This window comes from Pistacia vera, unplaced genomic scaffold (assembly GCF_008641045.1).
Source record: "Pistacia vera cultivar Batoury unplaced genomic scaffold, PisVer_v2 Contig487, whole genome shotgun sequence".
NCBI lineage: Eukaryota > Viridiplantae > Streptophyta > Magnoliopsida > Sapindales > Anacardiaceae > Pistacia > Pistacia vera.
The window spans coordinates 608,042-626,248 of record NW_022196320.1 but is presented as its reverse complement, the minus strand read 5'-3'; the positions used below and the strand labels follow the sequence as shown (position 1 = coordinate 626,248).

General features: G+C 38.2%; 2 protein-coding genes across 2 annotated transcripts; both read left to right on the top strand.

Annotated features, from left to right (window-relative positions):
• Positions 1–4,287: 4,287 nt before the first annotated feature.
• On the top strand, positions 4,288–4,737 carry LOC116104819. The gene has a single exon (XM_031391251.1). The coding sequence runs from the start codon at positions 4,288–4,290 to the stop codon at positions 4,735–4,737; it is 450 nt and encodes a 149-aa protein (XP_031247111.1).
• Positions 4,738–7,999: 3,262 nt separating this feature from the next.
• Positions 8,000–10,939, top strand: LOC116104818 (GDSL esterase/lipase At4g16230-like). Its single transcript, XM_031391250.1, has 4 exons — positions 8,000–8,395; positions 9,058–9,291; positions 10,218–10,473; positions 10,577–10,939. The coding sequence occupies exons 1-4, from the start codon at positions 8,000–8,002 to the stop codon at positions 10,807–10,809; spliced, it is 1,119 nt and encodes a 372-aa protein (XP_031247110.1). The 3' UTR covers positions 10,810–10,939.
• The last annotated feature ends 7,268 nt before the right edge of the window (positions 10,940–18,207 follow it).

Genomic DNA, 18,207 nt, shown 5'->3' with positions numbered 1-18,207 from the left:
ACCAACGCATATTCCATCATCCTGAAACGTAATGGCTTTCCATCCACTACGAACCACATTTCGTGCTTTTTGTTGCTTTTTATTGAGTGCAGCAACATATAATGCACTCCCGATCCCCAGAATGTCTTTTTCCATTTTGTCTCCATATCCCAAAAATGACTGAAACAGGTCTCTTTGAGTCTCCTTTCACCATTCATCACTATCCCTAAAATCCCCGTTATTCTCGTTAACAAATCCCAACTTGACCTCATTGTCACCCTCACAGGGAAGTACAGTACTGTATCGCTTACATACTCCAATCTGTACTCTCTATAGTTTACGCTCTGGAAAATCTGCACAATCGATATAAACAAAGTATCAGCAAAAAAATAAAACCAAATCAAATATAAACAAAATAGGCTCCGGAAGAATCACTTAAGCAATGGGCAGATGATTCTGCCTCATACAAGATCGCTTAAGAGTAAAAGCGACGAATCGCTTAAGCGATATAAAAGATAGCTTAAGCGATTCGTAGATTTTACTCTTGGTCGCTTAAGCAATTTAAGATCGCTTAAGCGATCTCTTCCGAGGCAGAATCAACATCTGCCTAGATCTAAGATCGCTTAAGCGATCTTTTATATTGCTTAAGTGATTCGACAAATCGCTTAAGCGATACAAAGGATCGCTTAAGCGATTATAGATCTGGACAGATTTGATTCTGCCTCGGAAGAGATCGTTTAAGCGACCAAGAGTAAAAGCGAACTTTTACTCTTGGTCGCTTAAGCGATTACAGATCGCTTAAGAGATTATAGATCGCTTAAGAGATCTTGTACGAGGCAGAATCAACATTTGCTAGATCTAAGATCGCTTAAGCGATCGTTTATATCGCTTAAGCGATTGTTTATATCGCTTAAGCGATTCATCGCTTTTACTCTTAAGCAATCCTAAATAGCTTAAGCGACCAAGAGTAAAAGCCATCAATCGCTTAAGCGATACAAAGGATCGCTTAAGCGATCTTAGGTCTCGGCAAGTACAAATACCTTTTCTTCGATGGCCTCCTCCTCTTTGGCGGCCTCTTCCTCTGCGGCCTCCTCCTCCTCGCCTGAACTCTTGCCGGACTCCTTTTCCTGACCTGAATTCTGCCCGGCCTCCTCTTCCTCTTCAGAAACGTTTTGCTCCTGTTCTCTCTCTTGTTGCGCCGTCATCGTCTCCGCTGTTGGAACACCTTCACTGATCGAAGGATCCACCGGAACAACCATTAAACTACCCGCCGAACTCTATGATTCGAAGAGGCGTTGGGTTTTCCTCCTCATTGTGAATGTCAGCCATGGTTTTAAGAAAGGAAGAAGCTTTAGGATTGAATTTGGGTGTGAAAATTTGCAGGAATGTGGACTGTTATTGCCGGAAATTGCACAGAATGCGTTTAGGTATTGAAGATATCGATTTTTGCCTTAATTGGTTTCGATTAAGCGATGTGAATGGGTGGGGCTCTTTTTCAAATTTCAAATTTTAAAAACTATCATTAATTATGATTTTGTCCTTATATGTTTTAATCTTTTTATTTTAACCCATTTTACATGTTTAATGGATCCTAACTGTGCCACGTCAGCTTCTTTAAATTAAAAAAAAATGAAAAACAGTTTCAAGGTCATTTTCTTAAATCAAAACTTGGGATGGCCGGTTAGCTAAATTTTCTCATAAGCTCGAGTGAAGCTACCCCAACAGCCTGGACCGATTGAGGAGTGATTGTGGGTGGCGGTGAGAATGTTGAGAGGCCGGGGGGGGGGGGGGGGGGGGGAACGAGTTGCCCGTGAGTTCAACGGTGGTGACAATGTCGATTTTTGGTGCCGAAATCGGTTAGAATTGGCTTGAATTTGGGCTGAGGCACACGAACCTTCATTTGCGATGGTTGGCGATTGGGGTTGATCATTGGTGGGGGTATTTTCGTCTTCACATTGAACATCATTGTATTTAATGAAAATTATTAACGGAATATAATGTTTAGATAATAAAATTGTATTTTGAAAGTTCTTGTTCGAAAATGCTATTAGGCCATTATTTAGTGGGGAAAACCGTTTACTCAATAATTAATCCTTCGTTCCACTTAAATTGATTGAAGTGTCTACTGACAAATACAATAATTAATGGTTAAAGAATAAAGAATGACATTTATCAATTATATTTATGTATTATCATTTGACAATCCATTTTAATCGATGAAAGTTAAAGGAGTAGGCTAAAGGCTTATTTTCCCAAATCCTTATTGTTTTATATATATATGATGAAATTAAACAGTGAGCCTCAGGCTATGTAGAGTCTAATTTAGTTTTATTATTATTATTATAATTATACGGATTAAATGAATTAAGAACATGATACAGTCAATTAAACGCGTCATTAATTGAGTTTATTAGTTAAAAGGGACTCAAAACCGAAGCATCAACTAGGTTAAATAATTCAATATCATGATCACGTCAGCTCATTTTAAGTCGATCTTAGGGGGTGTTTGTCTAAGCTTATAAGCTGGTCAAACTTGCTTATAAGCTCTAAATTTTAGCTGACCCGTTTGTTTATAACTTTTTTGAGCTTATAAGTCGAGCTTATAAGCCAAAAAAAATAAGTTGGGGGGGAGGTACTTTTTTTTTTTTGGCTTATAAGCACTCTGCTTATAAGCTAGTTTGACCAAGTATATTACCATCTTATCCTTATTTAATTTTAAAATTCCATAGTATACCCTTGTTTTTATATTTGAAATAGGTCATATTACTATTTGTTTGTATTCTGTGAAGCAAAAATCTCCTTCCACAAAGGGTTTAGGGTTCACTGCTCTCTCTTCATCAAGGTAAATAATTTTTTTTTTTTTAAATTTGAGATTTTGTTCTTGCAATTTTCTAGTTTAATGGTGGAATTTAGGGTTTAGAGCTTTTTGTTTAATTTAATATATTGCTGTCTCTGTTCCCTTGTGTGATTTTTGCTGTGGCTTGATATGCGCTATTTGCTTGATTTTGAGTTGGACGTTGAACTCTCTGGGTTTCATTAGCTTTAAGCGTTTAACAGTATTCTCAGCTTAGATGTTTTGTCAATAGGAGGTCGTCGAAGAAATTCTATCACGGAATACATAAAATAAGAAGAAAAAGAGTATTAATGTATAATGAACGCACCAAGTCCTTGCTGATACCCATTAAGTAATTTGCTTCCTGCAGCACCCAATTCCTCAAGCTTTGTGGGCCTATAATGGTACAGTCAATGAATCATGTGATTAAAGCCGCAATATTTGACAAGAAAGAGTAGTAGTCCCCTGTTCCTTATTACTATTTCGCCTATTTTCTTCATCTGTTGTCTCTATAAGTAATGCTTATACTCTATTACAAATAATATAATATTTTGAGCAGTAGTCCCCTGTTCCTTATTAGTATTTTGCCTATTTTCTTCATCTGTTGTCTCTATCAATAACCCATTTGCTTGATTTTGACTTGCACGTTGAAGTGAAGGTTTTAGAGTTTAATTGAGCTGAAATTATGCTTTTTAAGTGTTGAAATTTTGTGATTTTGTTGTTATTTATTCTTCAAAGTTTTGAATTTTTGATGAATTTGATTTATTATTTTCTGTTATGCTGTTGAACATGGATTGATATAGTTTTATGATCAAGTGTGGGCATGTCCACTAGAAACAATCCAATTGGGACCATTTTTTCTTGATATTTGATTCAACATTTGATTCAATATTCTTTCAGTCTAAAATTCTAGATGGATAAAAGTACAACAAAAGTAACACAATCTCAAGTATCAGCGAAATGGGATGACATGCTCCACCTTAATTTTATTGAACTTTGCGAAGAAGAAATTAGAAAAGGAAATCGACCAAATTGTCATTTATCTTCTTTTGGATGGAACAATTTGATCAAGGCATTCAATGAAAGGACTGGTATTAATTATAATAGAAAACAGATGAGAAATCATTGGGATGCCATGAAAAAAGATTGGACTCTTTTCAAGCAATTGATGCGAGGGGAGACAGGTTTAGGTTGGGATGATGTGAGAAAAACAATTATTGCTGATGACGAATGGTGGAATGATAAAATAAAGGTAGTTACAACTTTTTTTTTTTATGTATGTTTACTTTTAATTGATATTAATTGTTTGAAATGTTACTAATTTTCTAAATTAATAACATTGTAGGTGAATAAAGAGTATAAGAAATTTAAAACAATTTTCTGAGGCACTCCGCAGAGAAGAGTTAGGATTTCCCCATCCAACGGGCAACAAATATTATTTGGTAGATGCTGGGTATCCCCATACGTGGGGATATATGAGTCCATACAAAGGAGAAAATGTAAGATATCACTTGGAAGATTTTCGACGTGCTCGAACAAGGCAATTACGTGCACCAACTGGAAAGAAAGAAAAATTCAATTATCTACATTCGTCGTGCAGAAATATTGTTGAACGAACTTTTGGTGTGTGGAAAGCACGTTGGTCTATTTTGAGAGATATGCCTACCTTCCATATTGACACACAACGAGATATTGTGCTTGCGACTATGGCAATCCACAACTACATTAGAAAAAAGAACACACCAGACATGGCTTTTCAAGTAGCTGAGAATGAAACATATATGTCTTCATTAGATGGAGAAGGAGCACCCTCGTCGGATGGAGATAATGCTTTTACCAATGATGATTATTTTACCAATGGTGAAAATACTGCTTATTGGATGGCTATGCGTGATTTGATTGCAACTGAAATTTGTACCATATAGTTATTCTCATATGTAATTTGAATGGATTAATATGATTCAATTGAGACATGAATCGAATATTTTGATTGAAATTTTATTTTTTTGAATATAATTATAATTCATTATATTTGTTCATTAGTTTATTTGGTATAAAGAATCTAAAAACTTGGGATATTACTCATTTATTTTGATAATATTATAGTAAAAAATTAAGTTAATATAGTTTATTATTTGATAAAATAATACAGAACCCTTTTTAGTCATTTTATAATAAAATGTACTTATAAGCTACATTTTACCAAACACGTCAACTATTTATCAGTCACTTATAAGTATTTTAATCAAACACGTAATTGCTTAAAATTTTAAATGCTTATAAGCTAAAATTAACTTATAAGCACTTGTTGCTTATAAGCAAATTTTCATAAGCTTAGACAAACACCCCCTTAACCAGTCAATTCTATCGTATTCGTAGTACAAAATTTCGCCCTTAATAATAGTAAATTACCTGTTCCTTTCTCCACAAAACCAAGACATGCATTAATGTATGTGCTACATTTTTGGCGAGAAATTTATTGAAGGCTGAGTCTCTTTTAAGTCAAAATTTTAACTGGAAGGCAACAAACAAACAGCCAGAGTGATTCGCGGAGCTGCAGCATGTGGGTGCCCATTCAGTTGACAGTTAAAACTTAAAAGCACTCCTTAATATCTTCATAAATGACGATACCTACAGCTCTTCTCATAACTCAAGCACAGTTGCCAATGTTATGGGGATCAATTGGCAGCTTCTTCCTTGATGGTACCTCCAGCTGCAGAACACAAGAAAAGAAACCGAAATACAACTCTTATTGGTCCAAAGCATGGATGGAAATGGTGATCAGATTGGATTGCATTTAGGTTACTTTATCTGCATGTTTCTTTAATCTGTTCAATATAATTCCAAACATGTGAAGTTCTATAATAAATGTTAGTTTCGGTGACCATACTGTCTATTCATAAAACAATATAAAGTTATAATATTGAATGATGGAAGAATCTCTGGGGGTTTGTTACTATATATATACTTTATACGATATAAATATAATAATTGTAATATGTAAAATTACGTTTTTATATAACCAATTGTCGGAATTATATCACAAAATACAAATGGGTTACCTATTGTTTAAAGAAATTTCGGCTATTTAAATATGATAGATTAATTAGGCATGATATCGACCCTAGAAATCTCGCAGAGACTTCATATGAAAGAGTTCGGAAGATTTAATTAATTGTTGGGAAAATGATGCTAATTAATTAATTACACCTGTAGCTAAAAGCTTAATTTTGTAATTAGGTAAAAGGGTAGCTTAAATTTATAGTTGAAAGATAGCAGAAAGCCCGATATTAAGCCGATGAGCTCATTCTCCTAATTAAATTTAAAGCTTAAGCTAATAGAGAGCTACCCAATTTAATGTTTGAAGGTTGATGACCACATTATTAATTGGCAATTTGATCACAAGACACTTACTAACAATGCTAGCTAAGTAGCTATATGTATAGCTCTGCGAGTGATTGTGTTTAGCTGATTTGAGGCGTCTATATACTAGCCCACTTAAGCCAAGATTAATTATTCAATCGACATAATACAATTTTTTTAAACTATGACGGTTTGCTTTAGACTCTTAGGTGTATTATTCAAAAGATTTAAAATTTAAATCCTCATAACTACTAATAATGGATAGTCACTAAAAATTTATCTTACCGTTAATTTTAAGGTTTTAAAGACTAATTATGGTGTGTGTAAACTAACTTGAATAGTGTTACACAAAAAAAAAAAAAAAATTATTTTTATATGCGCTTGGTAAGAAAACTTAAAAAAAGAGTTGGGAAAAGTAACAATCCCAAAAATCTCTCTTCTTTAACACTTTCCTTTCTAAAGAAAGGAAAATTCAATTAAGAAAACTCGTATTATCGATAGCGAGATTGGCTCATTAATTAGTTGTCGCGTGACACAAGAAATGACGTTAGCAAGACGTCATTTCAACATTAACACTTCAACATTCTATCCTAATAAATATTAAAACCTAACAATAATAAATGAAGAAGTCGAACATAATATAAAAAATAAATCAAGATAAAATAAATGATGACAGTATAACAATATCCCTACATTTATTTAATATATCTAAAACCTCTCTATAGTCATAATATTCAGACTAACTAATTTTATTACTATAAAGAAGTTATAACTTAATGAAGGTATAGTTACAAAAATTATAGTTTTGATTTCTTATTTTATAATTTATGTTTTAGTAGTATAGTATTAGGATTTCAATTCATATTTTAGTAATATTAGAATTTCAATACAACGTTTCAATTGCCTACTTTTGAAACAGCTAAAAGATCGTTTCTTAGAACCAGCAAAAATAAGTGTCATTGATGGAACTGTAAATACAGTTTATGCATGATCAATTGATGTGAAGTCACAGACAATTGTCAATGGTTTTAAGGGCTGCAAAATAAGCACCACTTATGTCAATGAATTGTAAGTTACAAATAAAGTGGACGAGGAGAATAAAAGAGTCATTGTAGAATTGAGTGATCAGATTCGACAAATTGATTACACTAATCTAATGGATATTAATATATTCTTCGATTATCGAAATGAGCAACAAATTGTGTATACTTTAACCAAAGGAGAAATCATTGTTGCAATTAGAAAAAAAAAAAAAATAATCCCAAGGATAATAGTACGGAAATACAAAAAGTCTTGTGCTATGAAGCTCTAAACATGCTTGAAAAACTAAAAATATTTTGGCTTCAACAAGAAAGTATCCATGCTAATGAGCTATTACGTATTCGTAAGGTAAAAGATGTGATAACAATTCTAAAACATAAATCATTGTCCCAAACAATTTTAAAGAAATATTTTATTTCATTTTAAACCTTTTAATTTTATATAACATATATTTTTTTGTAATATACAGATAATTATTATTATGTAGAGGCAACTTTCCTTAAAGTGGGAATAAGAAAAATTATAACTTATTACAATGTAGAGTTTTTTCTTATTTAAAACTATTCCAAATTGGGATTAGAATTTTTTATAACTATGTGGAGTTTATTCCTATATAGAGTATTACTATACAGAGATTTGACTGTAGTTGACACTTAATACATTAAAATCTTCTGTCCGAAGTTAGTGCGGAAGAGAGATAGCCATTACACAAAAATCTTCTCCCTATAAATGCAGCCAAACATTTCTTCCCAAACTACAACTAAGCTCAATCTTTCCAAAAAAATGACAGAAAAAATTCCCACAAAATTTCTCCTTTTGTGCTTCCCTCTCTTAGCCATTTTCTTTCCATGCAATGTTTATTGCTGGTCCACATATGGCTCCCAAATCAAAGGGATGTTTGTGTTTGGGAGCTCTTTGGTTGACAATGGCAACAACAATTTCCTCCTCACACTTGCTAAAGCGAACTACTCACCATATGGCGTCGACTTCCCCGGTGGACCTTCCGGTCGATTCACGAATGGGATGAATGTGATTGATCTTCTCGGTGAGGAGCTTCAGCTTCCTTCTTTGATTCCAGTTTTTTATGACCCTTCAACTAAGGGAGGAAGAACAATTGTTCATGGTGTCAACTATGCTTCTGGTGGCTCTGGTATATTAAATGATACTGGCTCAATTGCGGTAAGGAAACATTAAAACTCATCATTTTATGTATCCCCAACTGTAGTTAAATAAGCACATCAAATCTAGCCGGTCCACATTAAATTAGAATCAAATACATGGATCTTTGTAAGGGGACTCACGGTCTATATCACATAATCATTAATTCATTATTTTACTGTTTTTCTTTTTTTCTCTTATTATCTGCGGTTATAAACATCCAATCAAGTCCAGCTGTTGTCTAGTGACAATGGCTAGTCACTGCCCAGCTTCTGCACCACTTTAAGAAAGAGATCTACTTCAGATTACGTGCTTTATCAGTTATCATTTAAAATATTGAAGATCTTAAACTCGAGTTTCTGAAATCAATGTTTTGCCTGCGTCGGAGGAATATGGTTGCCCCAACGACTTTGGGGTATAGATTCGTATGCCGACAGCTTCATGACGTTGGCGTATTGGCAAGTACACCGACGCCTAGTCCCGGTGTCAGGTTTGGCATCAGTGTATATAATTTTACTAGTGGTGTTGAACATGAAAAAAATGCTTTATGCCCATGCTCACATTCCTATTTTCTGAGAAGGAAGTTGGAGACTTAAATATCGATAATGTTCATGTTTATTTAATAGTTGAAATATTTAGGTTAAGTGGTAACAGGTAACTTAATAATATCACGGACTTTTCAGGGCAATGTAGTGAGTCTGAATGAACAAATCAGGAACTTTGACGAGGTGACATTGCCAGAATTAAAAACTCACGTGGATTGCAGGAGCACGGATTTACTACACAATTACTTGTTTGTTGTGGGAAGTGGAGGGAACGATTACTCATTCAACTACTTCCTGACACAGGCCAACGCCAATGTCAGTGTTGAAGCCTTCACTGACAATCTTATCAACTCACTGTCTCAGCAACTCAAAGTATGGTATTCTATTAATCTGACCCTAATCCAACTCTTTTTTTTTTTTTTTTTTTTTTTGATAATTGGGGTGTTTGGCCAACTTGCACACACCTTAACTAATTTTTAGTTCTATTGAATACCTTACAGACTTAAAGAATCAAATAAGCCACAATATTAGGTGGTAGGTGACTCCAAGGTTTGAATCCAAAAATTAAAAGAAGAGAGTAAATCTCCTTGACCACCAGACCAACCTCTTGAGGTTATCTAACTAACCAATTTACTACCAATCACTTTGCTGCATGATTTATTTTTACAATTATCATATTAATCGAAGGTAATAACTAATCATAACAGTACTCACTAGTAGTTCACTGCAATATAAAGGAGGTAAATAACTAAGTTACATGAGCCAAGTCTTTTTATATGGTGAAATTTAGCATGTATAAACAAGGTTATTATGCAGTATTGGAGGGTAAGCTATTCTGTACCAACCATTAGATTTCTCTGATGATCTCTGACTGTTTGGCCATAGGAGAAATCTGATGGTCGATATAGGGTAATTAATTAATATTACCCCGATACAGTATCAATTATCTGTATAATATGTAGTAACGTGAAAGGAAAAAACTTATATACAATGGATTTATTTACAATCAACTAATTATAGGTCACGTTTATGTTATATACACGTGCTAATGTAATATTCTATGATTGGTTGATTGCATATATATCTGTTGTACGGAATTTTTTATTTCTATATAATATGAATAACACTTATTACATATATGACATGTAAATTTTATTCATATTATATAAGTATTATTTATATTTTACGTTTAATTTTTGTCTTGATATCGTTACCTATCTTATGTATATGTAGTAGCAAATTTGACATTTCTTTTTTTTTTTTTTTTTTTTTGAATTCATTTCTTGTGTTTGATACAGAAATTGTACAGTTTAGGAGGCCGAAAATTTGTGTTAATGTCAGTAAATCCACTTGGGTGCAATCCTGTGGCTAGGGCATCTCAGCCAACGGGTCAAGACGGCTGCATACAGGTTTTGAATCAAGCGGCTCACCTCTTCAATTCTCGGTTGAGATTAACAGTTGATTTTATCCGGCCACAAATGCCTGGTTCTACTCTTGTTTTTGTTAACTCATACAAGATTATCACGGATATTATCGGAGATCCTGTTTCCAATGGTAAGATTAAAAAGTACAGACGTACGCAAGAAAGATTGATAACATATATAATTACGTCATTAATCGAACAGGAAGTTGATTGATTGTAATAATGTTTTTACAGGATTTAATGACACAAGGAAAGCTTGCTGTCAAGTTCTATCTGTAAATGAAGGAGGAAATGGAATTCTGTGCAAAAGAGGAGGACGAGTGTGTGCAGAAAGGAACATTCATGTTTTCTTTGATGGGTTGCATCCAACAGAAGCTGTGAATATTCAAATAGCTAAAAAGGCTTTTGGTTCTTATAATAGAGATGAAGTTTATCCCATTAATGTTAGACAACTAGCCAAACTTTAGATTTCTCCTCTCAGTAATTCTGTTTGATATTCAAAGTTGCAGCAGATGTTTCTGATTTGTAAGGCTTTTCACAATTTAATTAATTTGGTGATGATTCCATCCTCTAGGTTTCATACATTGCTGTGTAATGTTTAACGGATTTATAAATAAATAATTAAATTTTGTCAAATCGAAAGAATTTGTATTACAATCAATATTCTGAAAACCGGACCGAGAGTCGACTTGGCCAAATGGCCAGTTTCGGACTCGAACAGGTGGACCGGTCCGACCGATAACGTCAGGAAAAACGAAAAAAAGGAAAAAAAATCCGGGTTTTTCATGATTTCATCTAACTAAAATTTAAAAACCATCAATCCAACCCTACAATAATAATAAAACCATCAAAGTTATGTTTACAAATTCAATCCTCAAGTCTAAACTCTAAAGTAAACTCTAAAGTTTCAAAGTTCAAAGTTCAAACATCATTAAAGGTATTACAAAGTAATATCAAATATAAATCCACCAACGGCTGAAATCTGAATTGAAGTGACTAATCCGGCAGACCAGTAACGGCAAGCAAGAAGCAGACTTTTAGATGGCGACGGTGATGATTGAAGAGGTTGAACCATTGAAGACTTGAAGTTGAAGAATGAAGACTTGCAGCAGACCAGCCACGGCAAGGAAGAAGCACTGAAGCAGAGTAGCAGACCGAAGACTTGAAGAGTGAAGACTTGAAGGCTAAAGACTTGAAGGCTGAACCGCTGAAGCTGAAGCTTGAAGGAGATCCGAGATCGCGAATGGAGGACAGGAGGAGGAGGACTGGACTGGAGAGAGTGCAGATCGCGAATGGCAAACAGGCAAAGTAGCAAACCAAAATGAAAAAGGAGAAAAAAAAAGTGGCAGACACAGCTCAGTAGCAGCTTAACGCAAAAGCAAATTGAAAATTTTCTATTTTTCATCTTAAAAAATTTGGGGGCACTTTGACTTTGGGGTTTTTACTTTTTACTTTTTACTTTTTTATTTTATTTCATATGATTAAACCGGATTGGGTGTGGACCGAATTTCCTTGTCATACCGGTTGGACTGTCGGTTTGCTACAATGAGGCGGTCCAACCACGGTTTGAAACAGTTTGAAGCAAAATCCTGGTTTTTTACTCTTTTCAAACCGGAAATGTGAGCGAAACCCGGTCAGACCGGTTCGATTGCCCGGTCCGATCTGGGTTTCAGAACATTGATTACAATTGATACGTATGTGTGTTCATCCATTTATGACATATTATTTCTTCTTGACTATGATTCTATACATGTAAATGTCTAGTGATTTATTTAGTGTATCCAATCATTTAAAGTATGTTACATGATTGTTCAAACAAAAGAAAAATGAAAATTAACTTTATATTTGTTGATGCGTGATTTTGACACCAACGAAACGCACTTGTGAAATGCTGAGCTAGCTCAGAAGGCACACGTGAATGTAAGAGAAAATGAGAGTAAATGCAATGGGAACAATTTTTAAAGTGGTTCGGATGCCAAGGAAGCAAGTCATACGTCCACTGATGTTTGTATTAATGATAGAGGTCAGGTCGTTTTAGCGGACTGACTTACAAAATGATAGTACAAGAGAGAGAATGCTATATATTCTTGAGAGAGAGTAGCTAATCAAAAGTAGAATAATCGAATCCCCCAAATGAGAGAGGAGCCCTCAATTTATAGTGGGATGGATTAAGGTTATCATTACTGAATATGTGAGTTGGTGGGATTATCCGTACAAATCTTCCTTTACGTCCAATTGTCCACCTTCCAGAGTGATTTACGTGATTTGGTGCAGGAATTTGGACATGTGGAAGCTTTCCAGCTCCTGGCTGGTCTAGCGCGCATCCACTGCACTGACAGGAGCATGCTGCTCCTTTCCTCATGTGACTCGGCTACGGGTATACCCATGCTCTGACTTTTGCATGCTGACTGGACCTTACGCCATCCCTGCATTCTTTAGGCATAACAGAAGTTCCCTAGTTTTTAAGGTTTGAGGATTGAACCTTGGAAACTATAATTCATGCCATGACTGGATGCTTTCGGGAAATTCTAGTGATTCCAACCTGTTTGAAAAGAGGTCGGGGTAGCGCTTTTTGCGAACACGACCTCGCATGGTTATCGCTTGTTAAGAATGAGCGACCTGACCTCGTCAGGCATTACCTGTTGTACTTTCGATATGGATGCATTTAATGAAGCAGTCTCTGCTCTGACAGATGTGTCCTGTGCGTAATAAGTGCCAACCAGGCACATTAAATACGTGGTATACTGACACGATATCCTTTATCAAAACATTAAATGCATGACATGTTGAAACGACACCCCTTATTAGAGCATTAAATGCAGATTGGGGCGCAATTAATGCTGAGGGAGAGAGTGTCGTCGCTTGAGTTTTTCAACGGAAAAAGATGAAGGTTTGGTTTTCTTTAATCGTGACGGTCACTCTTCCTCATTGATCTGCGACACGTGGTCGTGATCAATGGTGAGACATTTTTCTACCCAAACGTCGTTTTGATTTCGAGAAAACCAAGCATCGTTTCCTTTGCTATAAAAACTCAAATCCATCTTAGGCAATGTCACCACACTCGTCTTTTTCAGAGAGAGCAAGAGACTTTCGCAAGCTTGGAATCTTTGTCTTCCAAACTAGCTTGTTTCCGATATTTGAAGCAAAATGAGCCATTTTGGTATTCCGAGAGGTAAGAATCGTTCTTTGCTTTTATTTTCTTATTCCCCGTGGTTGGTAAATGGCGTTAGTCTTCCGGTAGTTGATCGAAGACGAGACGCTCATGTCAAGTTTGAGCCATGAATGGCGGCTCGAATCATTCTGTTAGGGTTTTCTCTGGGATTTAGGGAGTTTGTTTCCTTCCACGTCATCGTACGGAATAGCGTACGATGGCTAAATGATCCTTTTGCTTGTCGTTTTTGCAGACCAGTAGAATGGACCCCTCAACGACCAAATCAGAGGAAGGAACTGGTTCGTCCTCGCAAGGTGCTCCGAATGTCACTCCTGAGGTCTACTCGGTACTCACCGGGGAAGAGCTCGAGAGGGTGACAAAACAGTATGGTATCAACGTGGAAGTTTTCCGCGATAGGACCCACTCATCGCGATACATGTCAAGTGGGATGGCTACGATCTCCGAGGAGATCTATAAGGGTGGGGGGTTGATCCCCTTCCACCCTTTTGTTAGGTCGCTCTTGGATAACTTCAGGATAGCACCGATGCAACTCACGTCGAACGCGTATGTGATTGCTGTTGTCATGTACATCGCGTGTTGTGAGAAAGGGCTGGGCGAGCTAACTGCGGTGGAGTTCGGCTGCTCGTATTACTTGAAAAAGAGCAAGGACAAGGATTCTTATTACTTGTCCAGGCCACCTACTATAGAAGCAAGGATACATAGTTACCCTAGCAACGTGGGGGCCTACAAAACAAAGTTTTTCTTCCTTCGCTATGACGGCCATTGCCGCTTTCAGGACCCGAGAAGGTTCTTTTCCCTTGGCGAATTTATTAAATTTGAAGTGCATTCTTTTCCTAACAACCTATTTCTTTCTAGCAGTTAACAAGTCGACTGACTTAGGGCTGCTCTTCGATTCAGACAGGATTGTAGCTTTCGGCTTCCTGCCCGAAGCCAATCACGACGCAAAGAAGCTCGTGACGACCACGAATCTGCGAAAATATGGTTTCTTCAATGCAAAAGCGTCCTTAGAGCCCCCATTGCGTAAGTCTTGCTAACTAAATCTTCTCTGGTCGTGCAATGAATTACTTTTGCTAACGATACTTGCATGCAGTGACCATGCTGAGAAGGTGTCAGAGTCGTTGCGACCAAGGCAGTTCAATTTTCTGCGGGCAAGGACCGCTAGGGCGACCGATGTTGCTCCTACAGTTCACCCGACTGAAGGTGCCACATCAGGTGCCCCGGTGCGACCTATTGGAACTTCTCAGCCTCAACCTATTGAGGACGCACCAATCTGACCTGTGAGGGCTTCCCAGCCATCAGCTGTTCGCCCGAGGCTAAAGACAACGGCTCAACGACCAAAGAAGAAGAGAAAGCAAATTCGGGTCGAAGAGTAAAAAATCGAATTCGAGGGCGATCAGCCCAGGAGGTCACAGCCAAACGTCGGGAGGAGGTCGGGTAAGGAACCGACGGTTGACACGACCTTTGTTGAAGGCGCGAAGAAGGAAACTCCAGTGCTGGACTCACTGGGGGACCTGCCGGAACACCTGCAGCCGATAGTCTACACTTTGTTGGAGTGCGGACTCTTGGAAGCATTCGAGGAGTTCGTCAGTTCCAACAACGTGGACCTAATGTCCACATCGCTCCAACACTTAAGCAAGGTAAACAAACTGTCCTCGGCGAGGACTTCCCTTAGTTCCTTTTGATAAACTAACTTGCTATTTTTCTTGTTTGCAGGCCATGCTTTCCATGCAACTGTCCTTGCAGAAGGTTCGACTGAAAGTTGCAAAGGTGGAGGTCGCACTGAAGGAAGAGAACGCACAACTTAAGCGAGGCCTAGAAGCCACCGAAGTAGAAAGAGACCTATCTTCTGAGTCGGCGAACCGGTACTTGAGCGAAAGGAACGCGGCTCTTCGCACAATGGACTTCCAAAAAGCCGAGCTCGAGAAGCATGGGGAAGAAGTAAAGGAGCTCCAAAGGACCATAGCCAGAGTCTCCAAGGAGGTCGGAGAGAGGGACCAAGAGCTCAAAACGGCCTCTCTGCGAGCCTTGCGAGCAGAACAAGAGAGGGAGGCCTCCGCGAAGCAAAGGCAAGCTCTCGAGGCCGAGCTCCAAGTAAGTCAGGGAAAAGTTGCTTCCCTGACCGAAGAGATGCAGAATCAGGTAGCGGAGGTCGAGGAGAAGGCTGCCGAATGGGCGATCGAGTCCATCTATGCCTTGCAGTCGAAGAATCAAAATATTGATATGTCTGACCTCCCGGTGGACTGGCAGAAAACTCTCATGTCCATGGCGCAGCAGGATGATGAAGCAGCGGTTGCCCAAAGATCCGATCAGGGAGAGGATTCAGGACATGCCCCGAAGAAGCCCCTAGCCAACCGACCATAGGATGATGAGGTCAGTCCTCCAGGAGTCAGATCAGGGCTAACAGTTGTACCATCTTGCTTGTTGTACTCTTCATATTAATGAAATATATTTTGCTTTTACAATTTCTGTTCGCGTTATTATACATGAGTTCACATTCTTAACTACTTATAATATTGGAACAAGTCTATGCGAACATGATAACACATTTATATGAACAAAATTACATGCGAAGACTATTACAAGCAAACAGAATAATACTTATTTACATTTACAAAGATCAAAAAATAATATTTACAAGGAAAACTGAGCTCGAAATTATTGATAATATGGCCAGAGGTACTTAGCATTCTAAGCTCGCGGTACTATAGAACCATTTAGCCTTTTTAGGTAGTAAGTCCCCAGCCTTATCACTTTGGCGATGCGGTATGGGCCTTCCTAGTTTTGTCCCAACACTCCTGCACTTGGTTCTCTAGTACCGAGGAGAACTTCCTTTAATACAAGGTCATCTACCTAGAAGTCTCTTCGTCTGACCTTAGAATCGAAGAACCTTTTCGCACGTTGCTGATAGGTTGCTATTCTTAGCGAAGCCTTGCCGCGATATTCTTCAACAAGGTCCAGACTTGCTTGCATAAGCACTTCGTTGTCGACTTCATTGTACAAGTCCCTCCGAAGTGAACCAGTACCTCCACAGGGATCATCGCTTCGCAGCCATACGCTAGCGAAAAAGGGGTTTCTGAGGTACAGGTTCTCAAAGTTGTCCTGTACGCTCATAAGACTTTGGGAAGGTCGTCGGCCCAATTCCCTTTGGCTGTGCCAAGTTTGGCCTTTAGGGTGTGCTTGATGGTTTTGTTGATAGCTTCAACTTGACCATTTGCTTGTGGTCTTGCGACTGAGGCAAATTTTTTATGGATACCAAGCTCGTCGCAAAACTGCTTGAACTCCTCGTTGTCGAACTGTTTACCATTATCTGAGATGAGGGTATGAGGAATTTCGTAGCGGCACACAGTATTCTTGAAAACAAAGTCCTTGAGCTTTTTGGTCGTAATCGCGGCTCGGCTTCTACCCATTTGGTGACGTAATCTACTATGACCATGGCATATTTGACTCCTCTTTTACCGACCAGCATGGGGCCAATGAGATCGATTCCCCACATGAAAAATGGCCAGGGGCTGGTCATTGTTATCAGTTGGTGGGAAGGAGCTCGCGGTATGTTCATGAACCGCTGACACTTGTCACACCTCTTGACAAAGTTGTAAGTGTCTTCCTAGATTCGGGGCCAATAGTACCCTTAACGAACAACTTTGTTGGCAAGAGATCGTGCGGCGGTATGATTACCGCAGATCCCTTCATGTATTTCCCTCATGACGTAATCTGCTTCTTTGCTAGTTACACATCAGAGGAGAGGGGCGCTAAACCCTCCCCTTTACAGCTGGTCTCTGATGAGAGTGTAACGAGCAGATCTTGTTCGTAAAATTCTCACCTCGACCTTGTCGTTAGGCAAGGTCCCATCCTTGAGGTACTGGATAATGGGGGTTATCTAGGAATCTGATTCTGTTACATTCACGGCTTGTTCGATCGGGCTGATACTAGGGGCCTCGATGAACAGAACAGGAATGCTATCCGGTGCTTCTGAGTCCAATGATAAGGCTATCCTTGCCAAGGCATCTGCCATCGAGTTGCTATCTTTGCGAATCTGAGTGATCGCGAAGTGCTTGAAATTCTCGAGTGTGGTCTTAGCTTTCTTCAAATAGCAGATCATATTTTCTTCCTTGGCTTGGTACTCTCACTACTTGTGACTAAGCTCGCAAGAAGCAGCAAGCCGCTTTCTTTGCTTCTCGAGAACATGAACGAGGCCCAAGAGTCCAGACGTAAGACACTAAAAAACAAGCCCTTACCGGAGAAGAAGAAAAGGGGAGGGCGGATGGGAGCTAGTGCGCTACGGCTTTGAGGAGTGAGATTCATATAACACTTGATTGTATGTTCACGAGGTTCTCTCTTTCTTTCTGGGGCGTAGTCAAGTTCAGGCGGAGAGCGAGGCGAGCAACTAGGTGAGGTCTTTTCTGACTTGTAGTGCGTAGGCCGTATGGTTAGATCAAAGCTGTACGTACAGTCGACTTTCGAGTTCGAGGCACAAGTCCCACTAATGAATAATGTAATTATACTGCTGTGTGAGAGTACTGATGAAAAAGAATAATCAACATCAAGATCGCATCGAGAACTTCGTCGGCCGCAAAACGATCGTCGTCTCGCCTCCCAGGGATCAGATGCTTGGGATAGCATAGTTCTCGCTATGGATAGTAATCGCGGTTGCACCCATTTCTCTGGCCAATCGCAATCCAACGAGTAGAGCTTC